This window comes from Geotrypetes seraphini, chromosome 12 (assembly GCF_902459505.1).
Source record: "Geotrypetes seraphini chromosome 12, aGeoSer1.1, whole genome shotgun sequence".
NCBI classification, from domain to species: Eukaryota; Metazoa; Chordata; class Amphibia; order Gymnophiona; family Dermophiidae; genus Geotrypetes; species Geotrypetes seraphini.
The window spans coordinates 114,053,986-114,079,964 of NC_047095.1; the positions used below are offsets into that span (position 1 = coordinate 114,053,986).

Sequence of the window (25,979 nt, forward strand, 5' to 3'; positions counted from 1 at the left end):
GAAGAGCTGATTCTCCAGGATGAGAATGAGGCTTTGGAAAAAACACTGGAAGTACAATGGATTAGTTGAGATGAAACTCCGAGACTACTTTAGGAAGGAATTTCGGATGAGTGCGAAGAACCACCTTGTCATGGTGGAACACAGTAAAAGGTGGATCCGCAACCAATGCTTGAAGCTCACTGACCCGTCGAGCATAAGTGAGGCCAATGAGAAACACCACTTTCCAAGTGAGAAACTTCAGATGAGCCTTGTCCACTGGTTCAAAAGGCGGGTTCATCAGTTGAGTAAGAACAACATTGAGGTCCCAAACCACTGGAGGCGGTTTGAGAGGTGGGTTGACATTGAAAAGTCCTTTCATGAATCTGGAAACCACAGGATGAGCAGAGAGAGGTTTCCCTTCAATAGGCTGATGGAAAGCAGCAATTGCACTAAGATGGACCCGTATCGAGGTAGGCTTGAGGCCAGCATGAGAAAGGTGCAACAGATAGTCCAAAAGGGACACTCGCAAAGATCCTCGGGGCACTCGCAAAGATTCTGCTCCTTGCATCGAGTGCACGGATTCCAACGGAGGCAGGAGCAAAGACTCTGCTCCTTGCGATGCATGCTGAGTTGCCAGACCAGACACTCGCAGAGACTCTGCTCCCTGTAGAGAGTGTGTATATGACTGAGGCACAGGAGGTGGCTCGACCTCGCGGGAGACCTCCGCATGCCCAGGCTGGATTTGTGAGAGAAGCTTCGGCCCCATGGTAGTAAAGAGCTGAATGATTTGCTTCTCCAATAAGGTCTGGAACAAAGCTGGCAAGGATGGATCCGCATCTCCAACGGGACCACCTGCACGGGCTTCGTGCTCCCTCGAGGCAGTGTGAGAGTGCTTGGACTTAGAAGCCTTGGGCACTTTAAGCACTACCGGGGGAATGGGCTGCTGTACTACCTGACCTGAAGAGACAGAGGAAGGCACCGCAGCAGGCGTCGAAGACATAGCCGGTACAAACGAGGCAGGTTTGATGAGGCTCGGAGCAGAAGGTGTGGAAGCCTGGAGCGCATCGCATGAAAGCTCCATCGAAGACTCCATACCGAAGAGCTGCTCCCACAAGATGCAACGACGCTTGAAAGCACGAGGCTTAAGTGTTGAGCAAGGTCGGCACGATTTTGGGAGATGTTGAGGCCCGAGACACCAAAGACAGCGTCGATGAGGGTCCGTTAGGGAAATCGCGCGCTGGCACTTGGAACACTTTTTAAAACCGGTTGCAGGTCGGGACATAGGCCGAAAAAGCTCCGCTGCAAGATCGAAGCCGCAGGGCTGCGGCCACGTGGCCTGCCCGGTCGATCGAACGGAAGACTTTTTTTTTTTTTTTTAAAGAGAAAATTAAGAAGAAAACCGGCGATTCTGAGAAAAATAAACCCAAAACTGCGGACAAAGAAGGCACAAGTGAAAAACACTTCACGCAGAGAGTCGAAGACGGACTTCTCGGCTCCGCGGAAAAGTAAGAACTGAGGAGACGCGCCCGATGTCAGGCGGGAAGGCACTTGCGCATGCGCGGTGCGGGCGACTTGAAACTTCGAGTTTCTTCAAGCAAGTCTGCTTGTGAGGCGTCCGCATTGGGGCTCCGTTGGATCACGTCACCCACTTGTGAGAATACCTGCCTGCTTGTCATGGGATAATTATAAGATTGCTATATATTTTTTTTATTTTAAAACATTTATTTACTGCCAATCTGATTATCATTATGACCCTCCTTCACTTATTTCCCTTTTACCATATTTCCCAACATATAGGCCAACCCCTTGTATAGGCCGCAGGAAATGCCGATTTAGGTTTCTAAAACTCTTAGTTAAGCTGCCCCATGTTACTAACCATGGCTTATTTAAGAGTTTTAGGGGATTATATTGCTGAAAATGTTATTTCCTGAATGGTACTACTGTTTGTATTTGCTTCTTACTGCTGGAATAATAAAAATCATTTAAACATAAGAGTTTTAGAAACCTAAAATCGGCCTATCATCCTCCCCCTTTAAATACCTCCTCCAAACACGCTGGCTGCCTCCTCCAAACACGCTGTGCAGGGCAGGAGCGATGTTTGCAATCTCAAGCCTCACCCCATGCCCTTCCTGATTGGCTGCCGTCAGTTCTCGCGATGGCAGCCAATCAGGAAGGGTGCGGGGTGAGGCTTGAGATTGCAAACATCAATCCTGCCCTGCACATCGTGTTTGGAGGCAGCTAGTGTGTTTGGAGGAGGCAGGCGTGGCCGTCCAGCAAGTATTTAAGGGGGGGATGATGTATTGCTTCATATATAGGTCACCCCATTTAAACAAACCACGCTCACTAGGTGGATTTGCAAAAATCTATGTATAGGCTGCAACCTATATATCGGGAAATACGGTAAACTATTCCTCCCCCACCTGCCATCTCCCTTCCTTTATTTCCTCCACAAAGCTAGCAAAATCTAATCTCATCCCTCTCCCAATACTTAATTCTGAAGGCAGAACAATTCTCCCAAAAAAGGTATACTGCAAACCATACTATATATCTCCAGTCTTAGTCTTGCTGCCCCATCCATTGAAGTATCTCACTCACCATCTGGGCAATGCCACGATTAGTGAGGATGTAGCGAGCATGAATCAGACCATATAGCATTTCAGCTGCCTGTTCTATCAGGTCACTCTGGTTTGGGTTATCCTCCAGCTCTTCATCTGTAGCAGGAAACAGCAGAACACAATGTGTCAATGATATCTGAAGAGGGAACCTGATGTGCTCAGTGGCTTATATATGGCTGCATCTTTGCATAATTCTTACATCGATCCAATAGGTATCATTAGGGTTGTCCTTAGGGAAGTGCAAAGAGGTTCAAGTGTGAGAAGGAGTCCTTCTGGAGGATGAAGAACATATGATGTTATACCATTGTCAATGCCAATGACTTAGGAAGAGGAAGTGATGCAAGGAGAACCTCTAACACAGAGCCTTGTGGAAATCCCAATTTGCACCCCTAATGATGGCTCTGGATATCACAACCTGTAAACAGTCAATTTGTACAAAACAAAACAAATTCTATAGTTTCCAGAACTCAGCACTACTGAACCATTTCACAGTGCAGAGTAAATCAATATAAGCTGCTCATGAAGGGAAATATAAAAGGGATGAAGAGTTAGAGAGGATAGGGGCCACACAGGGAATGAGAAACAGATATAGTGGCAGGTTGGAAGGGTTAGTACCTAAATACAGCTTTGAAAAAGGGCTTTCAGCCAGAATTTGAATACCGACAGAGATGGAGCCTGGAGTACTGATTTATGCAGGTTATTCCAGGCATACAGCACAGCAAGGCAGAGGTGGAGTTGGGAGCTTGTGGTATAGGAGAAGAGTACAGATAAGAGAGACTTACCTGAAGAATGGAGTTCCCAGGACAGGGTGTAGGGAGAGATGAGAGGAAAGATATTGAGGAGCCACAGAGCAAGAACACTTGTAAATCAGTAAGAGAAGTTTGAACTGTATGTGGAAGTGGACAGGGAGCCAATGAAGCGACTTTAGGAGAGGGGGGTAACATGAGCATAACGACACTGGTGGAATACAAAGCACACAGCAGAATTATGAACAGATTAAAGGGGGAGAGATGGATTGGCAGGAGACCCGCAAGAAGCACGTTGCAGTAATCTAGGCAAGAGGTAACAAGGATGTGGATAATGGTCTTGGCAGCATGCTCAGAAAGGAAACTCCAGATTTTAACAACGTTGTATAGAAAGAAGCAACAAGTTGTGGCGGTTTGTTGCATATGCAAAGAGAAGGACAGATGAGTCAAAGATGACCCTGAGGTTGCGAGCGTTATCCACCAAAACAGAGAACATAGGGAGAGGAGAGACAGATTTAGGAGGAAAGATAAGGAGTTCAGTCTTGGCCATGTTTAAACTTTAGATGGCGGGACATCCATGTAGCAAATGTCAAGACTGGCAGGCTAAGACTCTGGCCTGGATTGCCTTAGAAATTTGGGGTGTAGAGAGGTAGATTTGCAAGTTGTTAGCAAAAAGATGGTACCGGGAGCCGTGGGAAGATATTAGAGTGCCAAGGGAAGAAGTGTAGATGGAGAAAAGAAGAGGTCCCAGGACAGAGTTACAAGTTTAGGTAGTTACAAGTTCAGGCATACAAGTTATTTTTCAGTCCAAGTGACTAGCAATCTAGGCCAGGCTTATACAAGTTCAGCCCTCAAGGGCTGCAAACCAGTCAGATTTTCAGGATTTCCCTAATGAATATGCATCCAATATTAATTAACCCACTGGGACTTATAAAACTTGTTTTTTAGTTCAATCTTTTTATTGAATTATTATAAAAAGGCAGTAACAGATAACATACACAGTTCATGAAAGTAAAACAGCATTGAAAGATATACACATATCAGGGTATAAATAGTAACTGTCTGGAGATGGATTCAAATAGACTGTAAATATAGAAACATCATAGAAGATGACGGCAGATAAGGGCCATAGCCCATCAGGTCTGCCCACTCTACTGACCCACCCCCAAGTCTACTATCCTAGGGATCCCACTCCTGGTGACAAGTTCCCTTGGCCTAACCCTCTAAGGGATCCCACATAGGTATCCCATTTGCTCTTAAATTTTTGCATGCTGTTTGCCTCGATCACCTGCATCGGGAGCTCGTTCCAAGGATCAACCACTCTCTCGGTGAAGAAATATTTCCTGGTGTCGCCATGAAATTTCCCGCCCCTGAGTTTGAGCGGATGCCCTCTTGTGGCTGAGGGTCCTTTGAGAAAGAGAATCTCTTCTTCCATCTCGATACGGCCGGTAATATACTTAAACGTCTCGATCATGTCTCCTCTCTCCCTACGTTCCTCGAGTGAGTACAGCCGCAAATTTTTCAGCCTTTCCTCGTACGATAGACCTTGAGTCCCAAGACCATCCTGGTGGCCATCCGTTGCACCGACTCTACTCTTAGTACATCTTTTCGGTAGTGTGGCTTCCAGAATTGCACACAGTATTTCAAATGAGGTCTCACCATGGTTCTGTATAATGGCATTATGACTTCAGGCTTCCGGCTGACGAAACTCCTGCGGATGCACCCTAACAACTGTCTTGCCTTAGATGAAGCCTTCTCCACATGATCAGCAGTTTTCATGTCTGCGCTGATGATCACTCTCAAGTCTCGTTCTATTGAAGTTCTAGCTAAAGTCTCACCATTCAAGGTGTAAGTTCTGCACGGATTTCTGCTACCGAGGTGCATGATCTTCCATTTCTTAGCATTGAAGCCCAGCTGCCAGGTCGAGGACCAAAGCTCCAACAAATGTAGGTCCTGTGTCATATTATCGGGTGAATTGTCGTCTCTCACTATATTGCATAGTTTGGCGTCGTCAGCGAATAACATTATCTTACCTTGAAGCCCCTGAGTTAGGTCCCCTATGAATATGTTGAAAAGGAGCGGGCCCAAGACTGAGCCCTGCGGTACTCCACTGGTCACCTCCGATGTTTTAGAGAGGGTACCGTTAACTACCACCCTCTGAAGTCTGCCACTCAGCCAGTCATTGACCCATGTAGTTAGTGTTTCTCCCAGCCCCATTGATTTCATCTTGCTCTACAGCCTGCGGGACACTATCGAAAGCTTTGCTGAAGTCTAGGTATTCGACGTCCACGGATTCTCCCAAGTCTAGCTGTTTTGTTACTCAGTCAAAGAAGCTGATGAGATTGGATTGGCAGGACCTACCCTTGGTGAACCCTTGCTGTACATCTACAGCAGCGATATTTATACAGTGAAAGAAACAGTACGAGAGAGATCGGGGGAGGAGAGGTGGGAGGGTTTGGTTATTTGGAGGGGAGGGGTTCGAGAAATTTATCATAGAGGTAAGATTTGAGAGATTTCCTGAAGTATGAGTAAGATGGGGCAGATGAGATGAGGGTGGTCAAGCAATCTGTCCATCTACCAGCTTGGAATGAGAGAGTTCTATTAAGGAATCTTTTGTAGGTGCATCCCTTTAGGGATGGGTAGGTAAACAGATAGGCATTGCGTGTGTGAGTGGTACCTGGGAACGCAAAGTGGTGAGAGAGATATAGTTGTCAAGAGAGCCCAAGGACTCCATCCCTGTGAATTTCGAGGCAAAACAAGGCGATTTGGAGCTTCTGGAGAACATTGGAAAAAAAAATCAGGACATCCAAGTTGGCTACTATAGCAGTGTTTTGGTGCCAAAAAAATGACTCCAAAATGCTAAAATGGAACCCCCACCCCTAGCAACATCAGAAACCTTTAAATTTACAGACAGCAATCCCTTCCCGCTGATTTTCCTCATAGGCTGCAACAGTCTTATTGTGAACTGTGCTAACAACATGATGCAGCCTGCGCCTCAGCTCCAAAGGAAGCTGGATCTGGGAGAAGAAATGACCAACTCGCAACTAAATGTTCTTCCAACACTGAATCTTCAGGCTGCCAGTCTGACTGAGCCTCAAACTGTGCTGGCAACGTAATGCAGCCTGCCTCAGCTCCAAAGGAAGCTGGATCTGGGAGAAGAAATGACCAACTCACAACTAAATGTCCTTCCAACATTGAATCTTCAGGCTGCCAGTCTGACTGAGCCTCAAACTGTGCTGGCAACATAATGCAGCCTGCCTCAGCTCCAAAGGTAGCTGGATCTGGGAGAAGAAATGACCAACTCACAACTAAATGTCCTTCCAGCACTGAAACTTCGGGCTGCCAGTCTGACTGAGCCTTTAACCCATGTAAACACAAAAATGGGGGCGGCAAGACCCCAATGAGCTCCCTACTGATGCCCAACAATCAGCTCTCAAGCCCCTGCAATGCAGTAGGCGAGCAATGCTACAAGAGGAACTGCCCCAAACTCTAAAAAGGATTCTGCAAGCTGGCCAACAGATACTACAAGGGATCGGTCCTGTCAGCTGCAGACTTCAATTTGCTTCTCCTCCATGCAGGCAGAGCTGAATCCTCAACCAGGGGAGCTGTTGGCACCAAAAAAGATGAGAAATTCATGAAAATACCCCCCCAAAATTAAGCAGAGCACATCAGAAAGACTCCTTCTGGCTCACGTGCAGAATGAAATGAAAATCTAAAAGGGACAGCAGAGCCCTCTGGTGAAGTAGGAGGGATTCAAAATCCAGACTAGATTTCTTCTGCACAAATCGTAGGCACTGGGATAGTACCAGTCTATCCAGAATGACTCACCTATTGCATTAGATCAGAAGTTACAATTGAGATACACAGCCCCCCAGAACCTCAGCCCTTTCTAGTAGATGCTGCAGCCTGAATATGCGCATGAGGCAACATTACCTGGTTCCAAGTCGAGGATCATGTCCAGCGCCTGCCGGTAGTGTGGCACCTGTTCATTTAGCCCAGTCAGGTTAAACTTGTCCTGAATGTAGTCTTCATCCACCTGCAGGACAAAGGGATAAAACAGGCCCTCAGACACTGTGGCAGAGAGGAAAGAAATTATGAGAGTGATTCAAACACATAAGAGAGCAAATGCCATCAGGCCCGGTGTTATAATGCAGCACCACCTCACACTATTACCATTTTTCACAGCCACGAAGGCTGTTGCTATTAACCAATCATGGGTCACAGTCCAGGTTATGTAATCTCCATGCATAGATCTAATAATTGCTTATAAATCTTAAGGTGCAGTTAGTAAACTGATGGCCCTGCCATAAAATAAGGGGAAGATTCTCAAAACTAAAATGTGCTTTAACGTGCTCGCTAAACCGGTTCCAGCAGATTTAGCATGCATGTAGCGGTGAATTATCAAAACGGCTTACTGTAGTCTTTTCCGAGTTTCCTAGCAGTCTCCAATACTGCTATGCAAATGTAATACAACAAGGTCATTAATATTAAAATGAGCACTCCGAGCAATTCTCTATCATTGCCGAGTAATTCCCTAACCTTGTTGTCAGCAAATTTTGACCGCAAATGTGGCACAAGTCTGAGCTGTCGTAGCCTTACTTTCTGATCAGTGATCGATCGCTGACTGGCTCAGGCTCTGATAGAAGTACAGTTCGACAACTCAGACCCCCCCCCCCATGTAAATTAAACCAGTGATTCCCAACCCTGTCCTGGAGGAACACCAGGCCAATCGGGTTTTCAGGCTAGCCCTAATGAATATGCATGAGAGAGATTTGCATATGATGGAAGTGATAGGCATGCAAATTTGCTTCATGCATATTCATTAGGGCTAGCCTGAAAACCCAATTGGCCTGGTGTTCCTCCAGGACAGGGTTGGGAACCACTGAATTAAACAAGCAAAACCCAAATTGAAGATCAGCCGGAGAGATTCTCACTCTCTCCTGCCGCATTGCACAATCTTCCAACACTACTACCCACCCCTCCCCATCCTGCAGCAGGAGAGATGCCCACTCTCTCCTGCCGTCACCAACCCCAACAACTCCTCCCATGCCCCTCCCTACCTTGAATCCGGTCGGAAGGATGCCTACCTGCGCCAGCTAGCAGGCCCACCTCTTACAAAATGGCAGTCTTCCCCTTCCTTGTGCATCCTGGGATGTGATTGACCCAGGCACTAAAGGCCCCGCCTAAGTCAATCAAAGCCTTAGGTTCCCCCCACCCCCACGCATCCCAGGATGCACCGGGAAGTGAAAGGATCGCCTTCTGACTGGACTTCGTGAATAAGGTAGGGTGGAGCGTGGGGGTGGGGTGGAGGATTGTCGGTAGTACTGTCAGGGGATGATGTGATGTGGCAGGAGAGTGGGCATCCCTCCCATTGCCAGGGGTGGGTATCCAGAGGTTGTGCAAGTGCAGGAGGCATCTTTCCTGCCAATCTTCTATTTAGTGGGGTGTTTTTTGTTTTTTTTTTTAAATATGCGGGTGTATTCTGCACATGTGCTGATCGCTACCACCAGCAACTCATCTCATGTAAATTTAGGATGCCTACATGAACATCCGTGAACCTCATTTGCATGCGTGCTCTTAAAAATGACTCGCCTTTTTGAAATCGTTACAATAGTAACCTCGATAGCAGCCCATCGGATTTTATCGTGAAGTTTTGAGAATCTTCCCTTAAGTTACAATCCCAGCTCAGATCCTGTAAGGGTTGAACAGAGGTACCTTTAGCTCTCCTTCTCTTCTTTCTATGGGATGATATAGCTAGACAGCAACATCTAAGAATCAAATTTAATCTACGAGGAAAGATGTAAATGGGCTTTATGCAAGAAGCAGAGTCCCATGCTCCTAAGTAAGAAGGTTAATTATGATCTCCTGAAGAACAGGGAAGGTCCCTGAAAGGTAGAATGAAGAAAAGCAGACAAAGCCCCAAGCTACTCCCATCATCCTGTCTCCCTCTTTACATAGGCCAAGAAAATGATAGGTTAGATCCTTCACATTCTGAGGGAAGGGATGCAATTCTAGATGGTTCACACGTTTTTACAGCCTTGTCACTAAGACTACATCTTGCATACTTTCAACCAGAAAGCAAGAACTAGATCCCAAGAAATGGGAAGGAGCCAATACTAAGAACGCTCCTGATGGAATGGTACGTTTGTTCTATAGGGAAAGGGGCTATGTGACAGATGTATTACTTGCAAGAAGAAACCCATACTGTCAGCCTCTGTCCTCCACCTACTTGTCTACCTCCTCACAACTACCCCTCTGAAATCTCTCGCCAAACACTGACCTCACAGAAGAATTCATTGCCCCGTAGGCCACAGAACCAGGAGATCCACGAGACCTCTTCTGAGCTGCTCATATTTGTGTATTCTAAAAAAAAAAAAAAGAAAGGAAGCAGGTGGTGGATGAAAATTTACTGAGTGGCATATGCAGACAATTCTAAACCTTTAGAATCTAGGGAGAAGTCAAATCACAGCATTTAAGTCTTCTATCTAGGTGATCTATTATAAAAATGATGTTACAAAAGTGCATGAAGTCACCCATTTTGTGGTTATTTTAGAAAGGCAACATAAGTGCCTATAAATCTTTATAAAAAGGCTTAACTTCACCAAAGTATATTTACACTTGCTTGGAGTTGTGTCATCCTTTTCCTCAGCTCCACCCAAACTACATTCAGGTCACAAAGTAAGCATGAATTTTCTCCACTCCTACAATGCAAGTAACCCCTGCAGTAATGTAACAAAACCCTTTTCTGCTTATAACATAGGATTTACCCACAAAAAGAGTTATAAAAGTATCCCCAAAAAGTTGAAGAACCTTTTTAGATTGACTCCAAATACAGTCTTGTCCCATAGTTCCTTTTTAGTCTATGTTTTATTGAATTTTTTTTACAAAAACAATGTAATCAGCAAAACATATAAAGCACAGTTACTTACCGTAACAGTTGTTATCCAGGGACAACAGGCAGATATTCTCAACAGTGGGTGACGTCACCGACGAAGCCCCGCAGCGGACAGCCTCGAAAGCAGACTTGCTTGAAGATCTTTGTAAGAGCTTCCGAGTGCTGCATTGCGCATGCGCAAATGCCTTCCCGCCCGAGTTAGGGCGCGCGTCTCCTGTGAGGTACCTAAGTTCAGTTACCTAGGTAAGAAGCCAACCAGGGGAGGAGGGTGGGTTGTGAGAATATCTGCCTGCTGTCCCTGGATAACAACTGTTACGGTAAGTAACTGTGCTTTATCCCAGGACAAGCAGGCAGCATATTCTCAACAGTGGGTGACCTCCAAGCTAAGCATAATGGGATGGAGGGAGAGTTGGCAAGTTAAGAAAAGAGATTTTGCAAAACAGATTGGCCAGAATGGCCATCCCTTCTGGAGAAAGTATCCAGATAGTAATGAGAGTTGAATTTTTGAACCGAGGACCAAGTGGCAGCCTTGCAGATTTCCTCAATAGGAGTTGATCTGAGGAAAGCTACAGACGCCGCCATTGCTCGAACTCTGTGGCCCGTGACTCGACCCTGCAGAAGGAGACCAGCCTAAGCATAGCAGAAAGAGATGCAAGCAGCCATCCAGATGGATATGGTTCGCTTTGAGACAGGATGCCCCAACTTATTTGGATCAAAGGAGATGAAAAGTTGTGGGGCTTTTCTGTGAGATTGAGTGCATTGCAAGTAGAAAGCCAAGGCACGTTTACAGTCCAAAGTCTTGAGAATCAGAGGGAATGGAGGGAAGGCGTAGAGAAACTGACCCGTCCAATCCAGTAGGAAAGCATATGCCTCGAGACGCTGGGGAGAGTATATTCGGGAGCAGAATTGAGGCAGCTTTTTGTTGAGGGGAGAGGCAAAGAGGTCTATTTGAGGAGTCCCCCTCGAGCAAACACTTGACGTAGAGGCGAAGAATTGAGTGTCCATTCGTGTGGTTGCAGAAGACGACTCAACTTGTCCGCCAGACAGTTGTGCTGACCTTGAATGTAGATAGCTCTGAGAAAGATGTTGTGATGGATTGCCCAATCCCACAGCTTCAGAGCTTCTTGACAAAGGGAGTGAGATCCCGTCCCTCCCTGTTTGCCGACATAGTACATAGCGACTTGGTTGTCCGTCCGGACAAGGACTACCTTGTCATGAAGAAGGTGTTGAAAAGCTTTGAGGACATTGAAAATCGCTCTGATTTCCAACAGATTGATGTGACAAAGACAGTCCGCAGGAGACCAATGATCTTGGGTACGGAGACCATCTAGATGGGCTCCCCATGCGTAGGTGAAGAGTCTGTTGTGAGAACCTTCTGATGAGGGAGATTGTGGAACAGCAAACCTCTGGAAAGATTGAAAGAGAGCATCCACCAGTGGAGAGACTGCTTCAACAAAGGAGTTACTGTAAGTTGTTGAGAAAGTGTGTCGGTAGCTTGTTGCCACTGAGATGCCAGAATCCACTGAGGTATGCGAAGGTGAAGTCTGGCAAAAGGTGTCACGTGAACTGTAGAAGCCATGTGACCGAGCAGAACCATCATTTGTCTTGCTGAAATTGATGCGAGATGAGACACTTGATGGCAAAGGCGAATGAGGGTATCCCGACGTAGTGCAGGTAGAAACGCTCTGAGCTGGACAGTGTCTAGAGTGGCCCCGATGAACTGGAGAGACTGAGATGGGGTCAACTGGGATTTTGGAAAGTTGACTTTGAACCCCAGATGTTGGAGGAACATAAGTCTGTTGGGTCGCTGCAATAACCCCTTGTTGAGAGGGGGCTTTGATGAGCCAGTCGTCCAGGTACAGAAAAACTTGAAGACCCTGGGTACGGAGGGCTGCAGCCACCACCACCAGACACTTCATGAAGACTCTGGGGGATGAGGCGAGTCCAAATGGAAGAACTCTGTATTGTAGATGAAGATTCCGCACCCGAAATCTTAAATACTTGCGAGAGGCTGGATGAATCGGGATATGAGTGAAAGCCTCTTTGAGATCCAGAGAGCATAGCCAATCTCCCCGATTCATCAGGGAATACAGAGGTGGTAAAGAAAGCATCCAAAACTCCTCTTTGACTAGAAATTTGTTGAGGGCTCTGAGGTCCAGAATGGGTTGCAAATCCCCCCCGACTTCTTTGGAATTAGAAAATAACGGGAATAAAAGCCCGTCTCGTTGGTTCAGAGGAACCTCTTCGACAGCTCGAAGGCGAAGAAGAGCCTGAGCTTCCTGAAGAAGGAGGGGAAGTTGGGACAAATTGGAGGGCGATCTGGAGGCACCTGAAGAAAGTGAAGTGAGTATGCCTCCCGAAGGATGTTGAGAACCCAGAGATCTGAGGTGATCATCTCCCACTGGTGATAAAAGTGGTGAAGACGACCTCCTATGGGCAGAAGAGAATTCTGATGCAGGGAGGTTGGCATGCTCAGACTGGGAATGTCAAAAAGATGGAGCAGGTTTAGTCGCAGCAGGAGTCTGAGCCTTCTGTCGTTGTTGATGTGGAGGCCTTCTAGACGGAGGCCTGGAGAAAGCTGGTGTCGTTTTTTTGAGGATAACGATGTGGTGGTTGCTTATATGGGCGAGCAGGAGGAGTCTTAGGCTTCAGCCGAATCAAGGAAGCAAAAGAGTGCTCATGTTCAGAGAGGCGCTTTGTAGCAGCTTCAATAGAATTATCAAAGAGTTCATTCCCCTGGCAAGGCAAGTTCGCTAGACAGTCCTCCAGATTGGGATCCATATCAACAATGCGGAGCCAGGCGAGACGGCGCATGGCTACTGCAAAGGCAGAAACTCTAGAAGAGAGCTCAAAAGCATCATATGTGGCTTGCAGCATGAAGAGTCAAAGTTGAGACAGAGTTTTGATGATCTGTTTAAATTCAGGAAGACTTTGTTCCTCAAGAGCCGGGTAGAACTTAGGCATCAATTTGAGGAAATGATTAAAATAAGCCGTGAAAATGTAGTTATAATTGATAATTCTGTTAGCCATCATGGAATTCTGGTATAATCTACGGCCAAATTTGTCCATGGTACGGCCCTCCCTGCCTGGAGGGACCGCAGCGTAAGCTTAGATGGATGAGCTTTCTTTAAAGAAGATTCCACAACCAAAGACTGGTGGGACAATTGTGATTTCTCGAAGCCTTTGCAAGGTACTGTGCAATACCTCGATTCCAGCTTGGATGGAATGGCTGTAATGGAATAAGGAGTTTCCATATTCCGTAAGAAAGTTTGTTTCAATATTGGAGTCATAGGAAGTCTCAATGTCTCCTTGGGTGGATGAGGCAGCTCCATGTCGGCCAAGTATTCAGGAGTGAACTTGGAATCAGAGTGGAGATCCAGCTGAAGAGATTTCCCTTTGTCAAAGACAAATCTGGCAAGAGGCAGACTTTGAGGTCGAGGCACTTTCCAGAGAAGGAGTGCGAGACTTAGGAACCACCGAATAGGAAGGAGAAGCCTCTCTGGAATATCAAGGAGGCGGCTCAGAATCCAGGCGCACAGTGATTGAAGAAGCTCCACTACCCGCAACAGGAGTTAGAGAGTGCTTGCGCTTCAAAGACCTCGATGGTGAAGTTCCCGGGGTTCGAAGAACAGAGTGGGTCGAGGTAGGATGAGAAGGCTCCCTCGGAATCGGTCTTGATGGAGGAGTCTTCGACCTCGATGGATTGCAAGGAGAAGCAACCGGTGTAATTGCCTTGCGAGACTTATGTTTAAATTTAGTAGAAGTCTCGGTAGCCTTTGATAAACGAGGCATAGAAGACTGTATCTGGATGAGGAGAGGGTTTCTGCTGTAGAAAAGTCTCCTGACCGAGCTTAGAAGTGAGATGCCTCGATCTAGGCTGAGGAGACTGTGTCCGAGGAGTAAGCGAAGAGTCGCTGGACGAGAAACGTCAAGACTTCAGAGGCTTTCCTCGAGGTGCTTCCACAGGGTCTCAGACTGCCGCTCAGGCTGGCTCGTAGGAAGCAGGGTCGAGGCTGGGAGGAGCTGAGCCACGACCGAAGAAATCTGAGTGGTCAGAATGGCTTTCAACATGTCCTCAAACATGGACACCTGATCAGGTCTCGAAGGTGCAGCAGTGTGCTCCAAGGAGGGCGACCTCGAGGATGAGTATTCCCGATGCTTGAAGGCACGCTTAGCTGGAGATCTCGAAGAGGCTGGCAGGACCGCGGACATGGCCTAGGATGCCTGAGACTCTGGAGGCTTCTTAGGAGTGGTACCTGAAGGAGAGACAGGAGACTTACCCACCGAGGAAGACTTCTGAGGAACTGCCGAGGGGGCCTTCGAGACCGGAGATGTCGAGGTTGAGGCCTTGGTGGAGGCAGATGGGGGTGTCGGGGTTGAGGTCTTGGAAGTCGAGGCCGTCCCCGAACCCAAGGTCGAGACCCTCTCAGCAGATGGTTCCATGGTGCCAAATAGTTGAAGAAGCTTGGCACGGCGTCTACGAAGGGCTCGAGGTTGAAGGGTAGCACAGCGCGAACAAGCAAGCAATACACCAACTATGAGGATCGGTTACTGAGATGGCCTTGACGCACTGGCTACACTTTTTGAACCCAGTAAGAGGCCAGGACATAGAAAAAATAAAGGCCGACATAACATAAGAAAATAAGAAGTTGCCTCCACTGGGTCAGACCAGAGGTCCATCGTGCCCAGCGGTCCGCTCCCGTGGCGGCCCATCAGGTCTATGACCTGTGAAGTGGTTCCTGCCCATTTCTATAACCTACCTCTGCTTCTATCTGTACCCCTCAATCCCCTTTTCCTTTAGGAACCTATCTGAACCCCTGTACTGTGCTCTGGCCTATCACAACCTCCGGAAGCGCGTTCCATGTGTCCACCATCCTCTGGGTAAAAAAGAACTTCCTAGCATTTGTTCTAAACCTGTCCCCTTTCAATTTCTCCGAGTGACCCCTAGTACTTGTGGTTCCCCACAGTCTGAAGAATCTGTCCCTGTCTACCTTCTCTATGCCCTTCAGGATTTTGAAGGTTTCTATCATGTCTCCTCTAAGTCTCTTCTTCTCTAGGGAGAACAGCCCTAGCATTTTCAACCTGTCAGCGTATGAAAAGTTTTCCATATCTTTTATCAGTTTAGTCGCTCTTCTCTGGATCCCCTCAAGTACTGCCATGTCCTTTTTGAGGTACGGTGACCAGTACTGGACACAGTACTCTAGGTGCGGGCGCACCATTGCACGATACAGCGGCATGATGACTTCCTTCGTCCTGGTTGTGATACCCTTTTTAATGATACCCAACATTCTGTTCGCTTTCTTTGAGGCTATTGCACACTGTGCCAATGCTTTCAATGTTGTGTCCATCATCACCCCCAGGTCTCTTTCAAGGTTGCTCACCCCTAGCAATGATCCCCCCATTTTGTAGCTGAACATTGGGTTCTTTTTCCCTACATGCATGACCTTGCATTTCTCTATGTTAAAACTCATTTGCCACTTTTTTGCCCACTCTTCCAGTCTCGTTAGGTCCCTTTGTAGGTCTTCGCAGTCTTCCGTGGTTCTAACCCTGCCGCAGAGTTTGGTGTCATCAGCAAATTTAATAACCTCACATTTCGTCCCCGTCTCCAGGTCGTCAATAAATATATTGAACAGAAGCGGTCCCAGCACCGATCCCTGTGGAACTCCGCTCGTGACCCATTGCCAGTCTGAGTAATGGCCCTTTACTCCAACCCTCTGTTTCCTGCCTGCCAGCCAGTGTTTGATCCATCGGTGGACATCCCCTTGCACCCCGTGGTTCCACAGCTTCTTGAGTAGTCGTTCGTGAGGTACCTTATCAAAGGCTTTTTGGAAGTCAAGGTAAATGATGTCTATGGATTCCCCTTTATCCATCTGGCTGTTTATTCCCTCAAAGAAGTACAGTAGGTTCGTGAGGCACGACCTTCCCTTGTAGAAGCCGTGCTGGCTCGCCTTCAGTTGTCCATTGTTTTCTATGTGTTCGCAGATTGTGTCCTTAACCAGTGCTTCCATCATCTTTCCCGAACGAGGTAAGCGGCCAGTCCTAGGTCAAAAGGCCCCTGGCCGGAAGAAAGTCAAAAAAATAAGTTGTTTTTTTTAAAGAAAAGATTAAAAGAAACGAACACGGCGACTAACAAAAAAGCCGCGGTGAGAGAAGGCAACAAAGGCTGCAGAGCTGAAGTGAAGAGGACTTCTTGCTCCACGGAAAACTCTGAACTGAGGTACCTCGCAGGAGACACACGCCCTAACTCGGGTGGGAAGGAACTTGCGCATGCGCAGTGCAGCACTCTGAAGCTCTTACAAAGATCTTCAAGCAAGTCTGTTTTCAAGGCTGTCCGCTGCGGGGCTCCGTCGGTGACGTCACCCACTGTTGAGAATATGCTGCCTGCTTGTCCTGGGATAACAAGTATTATTGTTACAACAGTTATGAAGAAAAAATAAGAGTTCCAACATGAACAGAGATAAACCTAAGACAATGTGGAAGACATGTCATCTATATACATATAAGTAGATAAAATAGATCATATATCAATTCTTGGAATGTGATAAGGATTTTTTTGATTAAGGTTTCATATTGAAATGTTCAAACTAAATTCCACCATTGGAACACCAGGGTGTTTCAAAAAAAGTTAACAGCAAATTGAATATTTTGAGATATATAATTCAATTAGAGATACAAATTATGTCATTTTTCTACATAATCACACTTTTCTTTTTTAATTTTCTTTTTATTCATTTATTAAATTACTACAAGTTATAACACTCAGGAAGGAGATAGAATTTAAAGGGAGACTCTTTACATTAATGGCCTCTTTTACAAAGGTGTGCTAGCAGCTGCACTGCGCTAACGGCCCTGAAGCCCAAGAGATTTAGAGGGCTTCGGGGCTGTTGCCACGCGGCTTTGTAAAAGAGGCTGTAAATAATTCAGAAAGAAAAGGTTTAGATGGCTAAACCTCAGCTATTGACTTTTGCTTCATCCCAACCCACTGGTTAACTTTTTAAGGTCCAAAAAAAAGATCTTAAATGCTCAGGAAAAAAAACAAACACATCTCTCAAGCTCAAATATTTAACTATACATTTACAAGGATATGCTAGCAAAAAGGTAGCGTCCAATTTTCTCGTTTCCTCTCTCATTATTATTCTCTCCATCTCTCTTGGGTCGATTTCGTCACATCTGGATATATCCATATTCTCTGTCCACAAAATGGAATTGCTCTCTTTTTAAAGTAAATTCTCATAACAGATGTGAGATCTTGTTTAGAAACAAAATTCACTTTCAAAGTAGCTCACGCCTTTTCTTGAGGAAAATTCAAATTCTCTAATAGAAATTTGCTAAATACTTCGACTGGGAACATAGCCATAATTTTTGGGCAATTTAAAACTCTGAGATTTAATCGTCTATTAAAGTTCTCTATTTGAAAAAAAAAAAAAATAATAAAAAAATAAAGTTCTCTATTTGCTCAATCTTTCTTGAAACAAAGCTTTGATCTTTAATGACTGCTGATATTGATTCTTTCAATGTCAAAGTTTCTGATTGAATCTTTTTTATACAATTTTGCCACACTATCAATATTTAAGGAGAAAGCATCAGCTTTAGTTACCAATACCTCCATATCCTTCGCTGTTTTCCCCACCATCAAATCCAAGCTCTTTATGGACACCATAAGTGATCTCCAGAGTGACTGCTGGTGTTGCCGCCGGCTCTCCAGCCTCCTCGGTGTTCTTCTTACTCAGCATTCCTTCCACAAGTGAAGCTCCGCCTAGGTAGAGCTCCGGGGTCTCCTCCTCCTCTCATCCAGGGCTCAATGTTAAGTTCCTTGCCTCCACTGGACAAGGAGGCATGGTAGTCATCAGGGGGTGACAGCGAGATGCTCTGCTCCAGATGATCGAGCACTCCCACGTTCGACTCCACAGCGGATTTCAACCGCCGATTCTCTGGCTGAAGATTGACGGCCAGCTGCTGCTCTAAGATTTGTGGCAACATGGGCTGAATTGGGGGAAGAGGAAAGAGCCAGCGACTTCATGGCTCTGAACATTCCCTTCCATTTGGAATACGGCATTCCTGCTAAGCAAATAAGGTAATTTCTCAAAAGATGATAAGGCAGAACACAAGCAATACTCAGAGCGTTCAGAGCGGCACACTCTTCTCGCACCATTGCACCAACTTCTTTATTCCATTGGAAAAAAATGTTTTTGATTACGCCTTCTGCCAGGAATGCGCCGCTTATTTGACCTCTTCATCGTTTCCAAATCTTCATCCTCTCAAATCGTCTTTCAAGGGTCCAAACACATGATAATGAGAGGAAGCAAGATCAGGGCTGTATGGAAGTATTGTAGGATCTGAAATCTCAATCACCGAATGGTGCCAAGAGTTGCAGTGGCTGTGTGAGGGTGTACATTATCATGAAGGAGAAGAATGCCTTTATACAAAAGTCCCCTGCAATGGCTCTGTATTTTTAGCTTCAGCTCCTCCTCCAACATTGCACTGTATCGGGCACTATTCACAGTTTCACCCTTTTCCTGACAATACTCCAAAATTGGTCCATTCATATCCCAGAACAGAGTGAACAGGACCTTTCCAGCGGAGGGTCAAGACGAACTTCTTCTTGACTGGAGATGATACGTGACACCACTGTAAAGACTGCCTCTTGCTTTCAGGCTCATAGTGAGGCACCCAGGTTTCGTCCCCTGTAACGATACATACCAGGAAGCCTTCTCCACCTTTATATCGCACCAAAAAAGGTTGTGGAAGTCTGCACACAAATTATCTTGTGCTCATCAGTAGGTATCCACCGTGCACACAACTTGCAATACTTGAGAACTTCCATGACAATGGTATGAATGGATCTGATATAGACATCCAATTTCCTGGCCGGAACTTCTAAAGATATATACCTGTTTTCACGAATGGCCATGCTGGGATGACCGAAGCATTCCTCATCAGGGATTATGTTCACTCATTTTTAAACGCATCTACCCACTTGTACACTCTTCTCTCATCAATTCAAACATCTTCATATTATTGCAGCATTCTTCTATGAATTTCATTAGGTGTCACACACTCTGACCACAAAAATCTGATGACTGTCTGTTGCTCCTCTACCATGCAAACAGCTAAGGGCACCAACATTTTGTATATGGTGTCCTACCGATTCAGCATGCCATGCCATCTATTGGGCAGTGTCAACACTTCCTCTAAGAATGTATCTTCCCTGTGCGGGAGTTTAAAATGCCAGAGGTGTTCATTTCATGAAATACTGTCAATTTGCTGTTACTTTTTGAAACACCCTTGTAATCTGGATAAATCTTTCCAAGCATTTAAGATAATTTTTAAAGCAATGGATAACAAAGAATCTAAATAGGCATTGTTGCTGAGTTAGGATATGTTGGAATCATATAGATCATGAGATAATATATCTGCTATGTTAGCTTGCTTATCAAATTAAATATTAAGCAAACAGTATTCTATACTTAACAAATTTACATTCGAACATGTGTTTTACTTTACCTAAAACAGTTTTACAAGACCAACAGGAATCAGAATGATGTAGTGTGACTTAATTGGTATCTAACATAATTTATCTAGATCAGGGGTGTCAAACTCAATCACATAAGGGGCTGAAATCTAAAACACAGACTAAGTTGCAGACCCAATTTTTTTATTAAAATATTTAGCCCAAAAGCTCCACCCCAGACCCCTCCCCCATAATAGTACTAATTGTAGTACCATTTTTTTCCATTCATGCTTCATATATACACACAATATAATCTTAACAACACATAATAGTTAACCACAAAACTAAACTACTCAAAGCACACTGTATGCTTCTCAAAATTCATTTCTACCAGAACACCTGGCCTTGGTCATACATGCAGAACACAGATAACCCCTATGCAAATACAGGACCACAAACTAAAAAGTACTAATAACATAGGCAGAACGCTGCAAAAAGAACACTTCTAGGGCAGGCCGATAGCGGGAGGCTTGCTTCGTTGTGCCACTGGCTGCCCGAAGATTTTAAATTACAGCAGGGGGGAGGTGTTAGGTGGGGGAGTTGGGACTCAAGGAGGTTCCTGGAGAGTGTAGTGTAAAGCGCACAGTCACCGCAGGCTGCATAAAACGGCCAGGCGGGCCTTGTGTTGACTGTGATCTAGATCAGTGTTCTTCAACCTTTTTACACCCGTGGACCGGCAGAAAAAAAATAATTATTTTGTGGACCGGCAAACTACTAGGACTAAAATTTAAAAATCCCGTTTCCGCCCCATCTCCGCGAGCTCGGTCCCCACAAATCATCTGATCCCATCCACACAAGCCTCAGTTATGATTTTATATTGAATGTATTTTATTAAAGTATAAAAAGAAACAATATTCTGTAGAATTGTCATTTTATAAATACAAATAATTCAGAGCAAGGATCAACAAAACCCCTGTCTCCCCTCCCCTTCACATATATCCCCTCTACTATCAAGAAAACTGAACAAGCCAAATTATTACAGAATGCTACACAGAAATATCATGCTAACAGAATACTGAAGTAACACATGACAGGAATAGTTTTAGGGGAGTGCAACTAGGGCAACTGCCCCCTGGTCAGAGAGCGCCCTAAGCCAGCTGAAAGCTAAAGAAGCACTGCCTGGGTTTTGCAGTCCCCAGTTATGTCTAACACCAGCTCTAGCAGGATATATATTTCAAATCTGATATATTCTAATCACAAAATAGAAATAAAATTATTTTTTTCTACCTTTTGTCGTCTCTGGTTTCTGCTTTCAATCTTTTTTTCACTCTCTTCCTTCCAGCGTATGCCCTCTCTGTCTCTTCAATCCAGCATCTGCCCCTTCCATCCACTATCTGTCCTCTCCCCCTTCCATATGGTATCTGTCTTCTTTCTATGTCCCTCTCCCCTTTCCATCCAGCTTGTGCCTCTCTCTCCTATTTACACGATTCATTCCAGCTTCACTGCTCTCTTCATTTTTATCTCTCCTACACCAGATCTATCATCGTTGTCCCTCTGCTTATTTTTCTGCTGACCCCTTCCTATCATCAATCTCTCTACTTTCTCATGCCTGTGTCTCCCCTTCCCCTCCTCTAATCTCTCTGCCAGCTGTTTCCTTCCTTTTTTCATTCTCCCTTCCCTCCTCCTCCTGTCCAGCAGTAACTCTCTTCCCTTCCTCCCCTCCCAGCAGCATCTCTCCGTCTCCCTCTCCAGTAGCAGCTGTCCCTTTTTTTTCCTTTCCCAGCAGCTTCCCAGATTCCTTTCCCTCCTCCCCTCCCAGAAGCATCTCTCCTTCTTCTCCCTCTCCAGTAGCAGCTGTCCCTTTTTTTATCTTGCCCAGCAGCTTCCCAGATTCCTTTCCCTCCTCCCCTCCCAGATGCATCTCTCCTTCTCCTTCTCCCTCTCCAGTAGCAGCTGTCCCTTTTTTTCCTAGCCCAGCAGCTTCCCAGATTCCTTTCCCTCCTCCCCTCCCAGATGCATCTCTCCTTCTCCTTCTCCCTCTCCAGTAGCAGCTGTCCCTTTTTTTTCCTGGCCCAGCAGCTTCCCAGATTCCTTTCCCTCCTCCCCTCCCAGAAGCATCTCTCCTTCTTCTCCCTCTCCAGTAGCAGCTGTCCCTGTGGTCCCTGTTGGCTTTCTCAAGAACTCAAGTTTAGATTTTTAGTAGATTTTTAGAAGCTGCCCAGCAGCTTCCCAGATTCCTTTCCCTCCTCCCCTCCCAGAAGCATCTCTCCTTCTTCTCCCTATCCAGTAGCAGCTGTCCCTTTTTTTCCTAGCCCAGCAGCTTCCCAGATTCCTTTCCCTCCTCCCCTCCCAGATGCATCTCTCCTTCTCCTTCTCCCTCTCCAGTAGCAGCTGTCCCTTTTTTTTCCTGGCCCAGCAGCTTCCCAGATTCCTTTCCCTCCTCCCCTCCCAGAAGCATCTCTCCTTCTTCTCCCTCTCCAGTAGCAGCTGTCCTTTTTTTTCCTGGCCCAGCAGCTTCCCAGATTCCTTTCCCTCCTCCCCTCCCAGATGCATCTCTCCTTCTCCTTCTCCCTTTCCAGTAGCAGCTGTCCCTTTTTTCCCCTGCCCAGCAGCTTCCCAGACTGATAGTGGTTTTCTCCCCTCCCAGCAGCTCTTCTTACTTCCCAGCGCAGCGATTCACGAAGGCAGCCTCGGGTCCTTTGTTGTGTCGCGCCGCCTCTGAGGAAAGAGGAAGTTGCATCATCAGAGGCAGCCGCGACTCAGCAAAAGCCCCGAGGCTGCCTTCGTGAATCGCTGCGCTGGGAAGTAAAGGAGAGCTGCAGAGAGGGGAGAAAGCCACTGTCGGAGGCTCCCCAAGATCTCTCCGGCCCAGCGCACGCTTCCGATGCTGATCTTGCCGGTCCTGCGCGGACCGGCAGGAAGTTCAAATGAGTCAATCTTGCCGGTCCTGCGCGGACCGGCAAAAATTTCCTGCGGACCGGCGGTTGAAGAACTGTGATCTAGATCATTCCATGTCAAGTGGGTTAATGGTCCCCACCATTATGCTTCAAATTTTGTTCAAAATTTGCACACAGAATAGTCAGGGTACTAAGAGAATTTTCCCAAGATTTTATAATTGTCAGGGTAGTAAGAGAATTTTCCTAAGATTTTAAATTCCTAGCTGCAATAGTCAGTGAGCTAGACCCAATTGTCTGGCTGGTTGGCAGCATTGTGCACAGTGATGAATAAAGTGTCCTTTTTAGTTGCTTGTAAAATTGAAATAATTGATCAAGAATGCTAATTTTTGGTAGTCCAGCATAACATTTTGTGCTAATTGCAACAATGCTAGTATGAACATCATAGATACAAAAGCCCACCTGAAAATTATGCTCAAAGTGTGCCCAAAAATTAGATGCATTTTGTTGCAACAGATTTTGACTAGTTTATCAGCTGCAGAGCAAGAGTAAATAAAGGCTTCAGATTTTTATCATAGATTATTCTTTTACTGGACACTACACTCTCAAAATTTGCAGCAATTCTGCATGAATAGCTGCATAACATTCCTTCAAATTTGGCATCTTTGACATAGGGGCTGACAGATTTGCATAAAAAAATGCATGCCATTCGATTTGATTGTTAAGACCACGGGGTTCTAATGAATGAAGTTTGGAAATCCATTGCTGTTCACGTCTTAAAAGAAGCTTATTACGATTTCCCCCTCTTACTGATTTAATGACGATATCTATGACCCAGCATTTCAAATGGTGAAACTTTATGTTGTAGTTCCATGCAATGAGCCACCAGGTGCGCTTCTGTCTTCATTCGCTTTAAATTGGACCAATGTTCGTTTAAATCTAATTCTTAAACTTCTTATAGTTTTACCAACATAGATTTTTCTGCATGGACACAATATGAGGTAAATCAGGAAGAGGGGGAGATCGTAATAAGCTTCTTTTAAGACGTGAACAGCAATGAATTTCCAAACTTCATTCATTAGAACCCCATGGTCTTAACAATCAAATCAAATGGCATGCATTTTTTTAATAATTAATATCCACTGATTGTTGTTGAACATTCATTTTTGTTTTTTTCATTCACATATTTTGGACCCCTGAGCTTTGTAGTAAAAAAATCGCAGCGTGAACAGCATTTAGTCCTACAATTTGGGGCTTTTTATCTAGATATCATTTTTCAGTGGATTGTTTTGAGTTAGCCACTAATACCTTATATTAAACAAGCTCTCTTTTTCATTCACAACAATTTCTTGTAGCAAGATCATGCATTTTACAATTGACGTCAGCAACTGAGTTAGTTCTGATTGGCCAATTTATCTCAGCGTCTTTAAATCCAGGCGACATTTTGTTTGCTTTTTTGTAACGACAGCGTGGTGGCGGCAACTTCAAAACAGGCAAGTAGTGTTCTTTGACTCTGTTCATTGGTAATATTTTGAATTATTGAAACAAGAGTCTTGATTTATTTAGTAAACAATAGATATAATGAAATTGTCTTTTTCTCTCTTATTTAAAGATCTTTGGGCAATGATTAACTGACACTGGCAATAAAGCAAGCTTTATCACTTCCCTTGAAGAAGCCCGTTGGTGTGAAACGGATTTGGCCTCCATCGGGTTTAAAAAGATAAGTGCTTGTTATCAGTTTCTTTACAAAGCCAGATTGAATATTACTGTGGTTATAATTCTATGGTTGCCAGCTCTTCATTGCTCATTTGACTATGAGAGAAATAGACATTGGATTAAAATCATAGAATTACACATCAACGGGCTCATAATCGAAAGAGAAAAACGTCCCAAAACCGGACTAAATTCAGCACTTGGACGAATATTTCTCAAAAACGTCCAAGCGCCAATAATAAAACCGGGTTTTGGACATATTTAAAAACAACCTAGGCCTTCATAGTGCTGCTCAACGTCCAAAGCTAAACGGGGCATTTCGGGAGGCGGGTCGAGGGCGGGAGTTGGGCGGGACGTGGGCCGGCTTAGACTTAGTCGTACAGCATGTATAACTGAAAGTTTAACAACAGAGCCTAGACGAAACTTGGACATTGTGACTTAGCTAAGTCACAAAAACCCACCTAAACTCACCAGAAAAGCACTGCAAACACATAACACTGACCCCCCACACACACTACCCCAGTGATCACCAACCTCCCCATAAAAATTTTATTTACAACTTTAAATTTCAGCCTCCAGACCATCATCACCTGGCTGCCTAGTATAGGAAAGCCTAGTCGTCCAGCCCAGAGGCAGCTTAAGTCGTCTTGGGGGTGGGTTAGGTACCCATAGAGAGGAGGACCCATGCCCATAAGCCCCTGTAATCACTGCATTGATACTTAAACATGTGCAATCCCCTACACACCCCCAAAACCATTTTGTACTGGCATATAAGTGGCTCCTGCAGCCATAAACGCTATTGGGGTGGTAGATAAGTGGGTCTAGGGGATTCTGGAGGTGGTTTGGGGGGGCTCACTGTCACCTATAAGGGAACTGTAGGGAGGAGAAGACATGGCACCCTTTTTGTGAAGTTCACAGCAGTGCCCTGTAAGGTACCCCACTATTTAGGTGGCATATCTGGGTGTGCAGTCCATCACTTTGCAGACTCCTCCCACGTCCAACAGGGCTTGTTCTAGGCGTTTTGGGCTTGGATGGAAATTGGTATAAAGATGGACGATTTAGCGGCTTGGACGATCAGATCGGCAGGACGTATAATTAGACGATTTTCGAAAGTAAAAAAAAGTTGGACGTATCTTTTGAAAATGTGTCTTAGGCTCTTTTTAACTTTGGACGACTTGCGAGATGGACATAAACTGACTTAGACGTCCCTTTCGATTATGCCCCTCTAAGTATTTAAACTTAGCAAATTCAAATAAATTAAATTATTAAAATTTCTAACAGAGGTTTTGACCTATGATGATACCTTAATCCCAAAATGGTTTCAATCTATTGATTGGATTTCTGGGGTATTTTGAGGTCTTTTTCCTCTGTTTCTGCTTTGAACCGAAAGGTAATGGCGGAATAGAAATCTGTAATGTAATGTTTTAACACAGATTATGCACTATATATAACTGTGAGTGCTCTACATTTTATGTCAATCTTAGGATTTTGGTGTTTGAACACTCACTAGGGTTTTCACTTATCTCATTCAGTTTTGCATGTATTACCTTACTCAATGCTGGAGATGCCGGCGTCATGTGGCAAAGTGAGGCATTGGAATTCTTCTTAGCCTGTTTACTAGATGGTGTTGACACCAGTATTGAGGAAATTGATGCTGAACGATGCAGTGATTGAGGAGCTGATTTT

General features: G+C 45.3%; 1 protein-coding gene across 2 annotated transcripts in view; it reads right to left on the reverse strand.

The window, feature by feature from the left end:
- CSNK2B (casein kinase 2 beta) overlaps positions 1-25,979 on the reverse strand; it is a 59,280-nt gene that overhangs the window by 12,790 nt on the left and 20,511 nt on the right. For both annotated transcript variants that reach the window (XM_033915367.1, XM_033915368.1), the window contains exons 2-4: positions 9,621-9,703; positions 7,274-7,376; positions 2,575-2,690 (exon numbers count right to left, since the gene is read on the reverse strand). In XM_033915367.1, the coding sequence (XP_033771258.1) occupies positions 2,575-2,690; positions 7,274-7,376; positions 9,621-9,703 (302 nt within the window). The remainder of the gene's footprint in view (positions 1-2,574; positions 2,691-7,273; positions 7,377-9,620; positions 9,704-25,979) is intronic.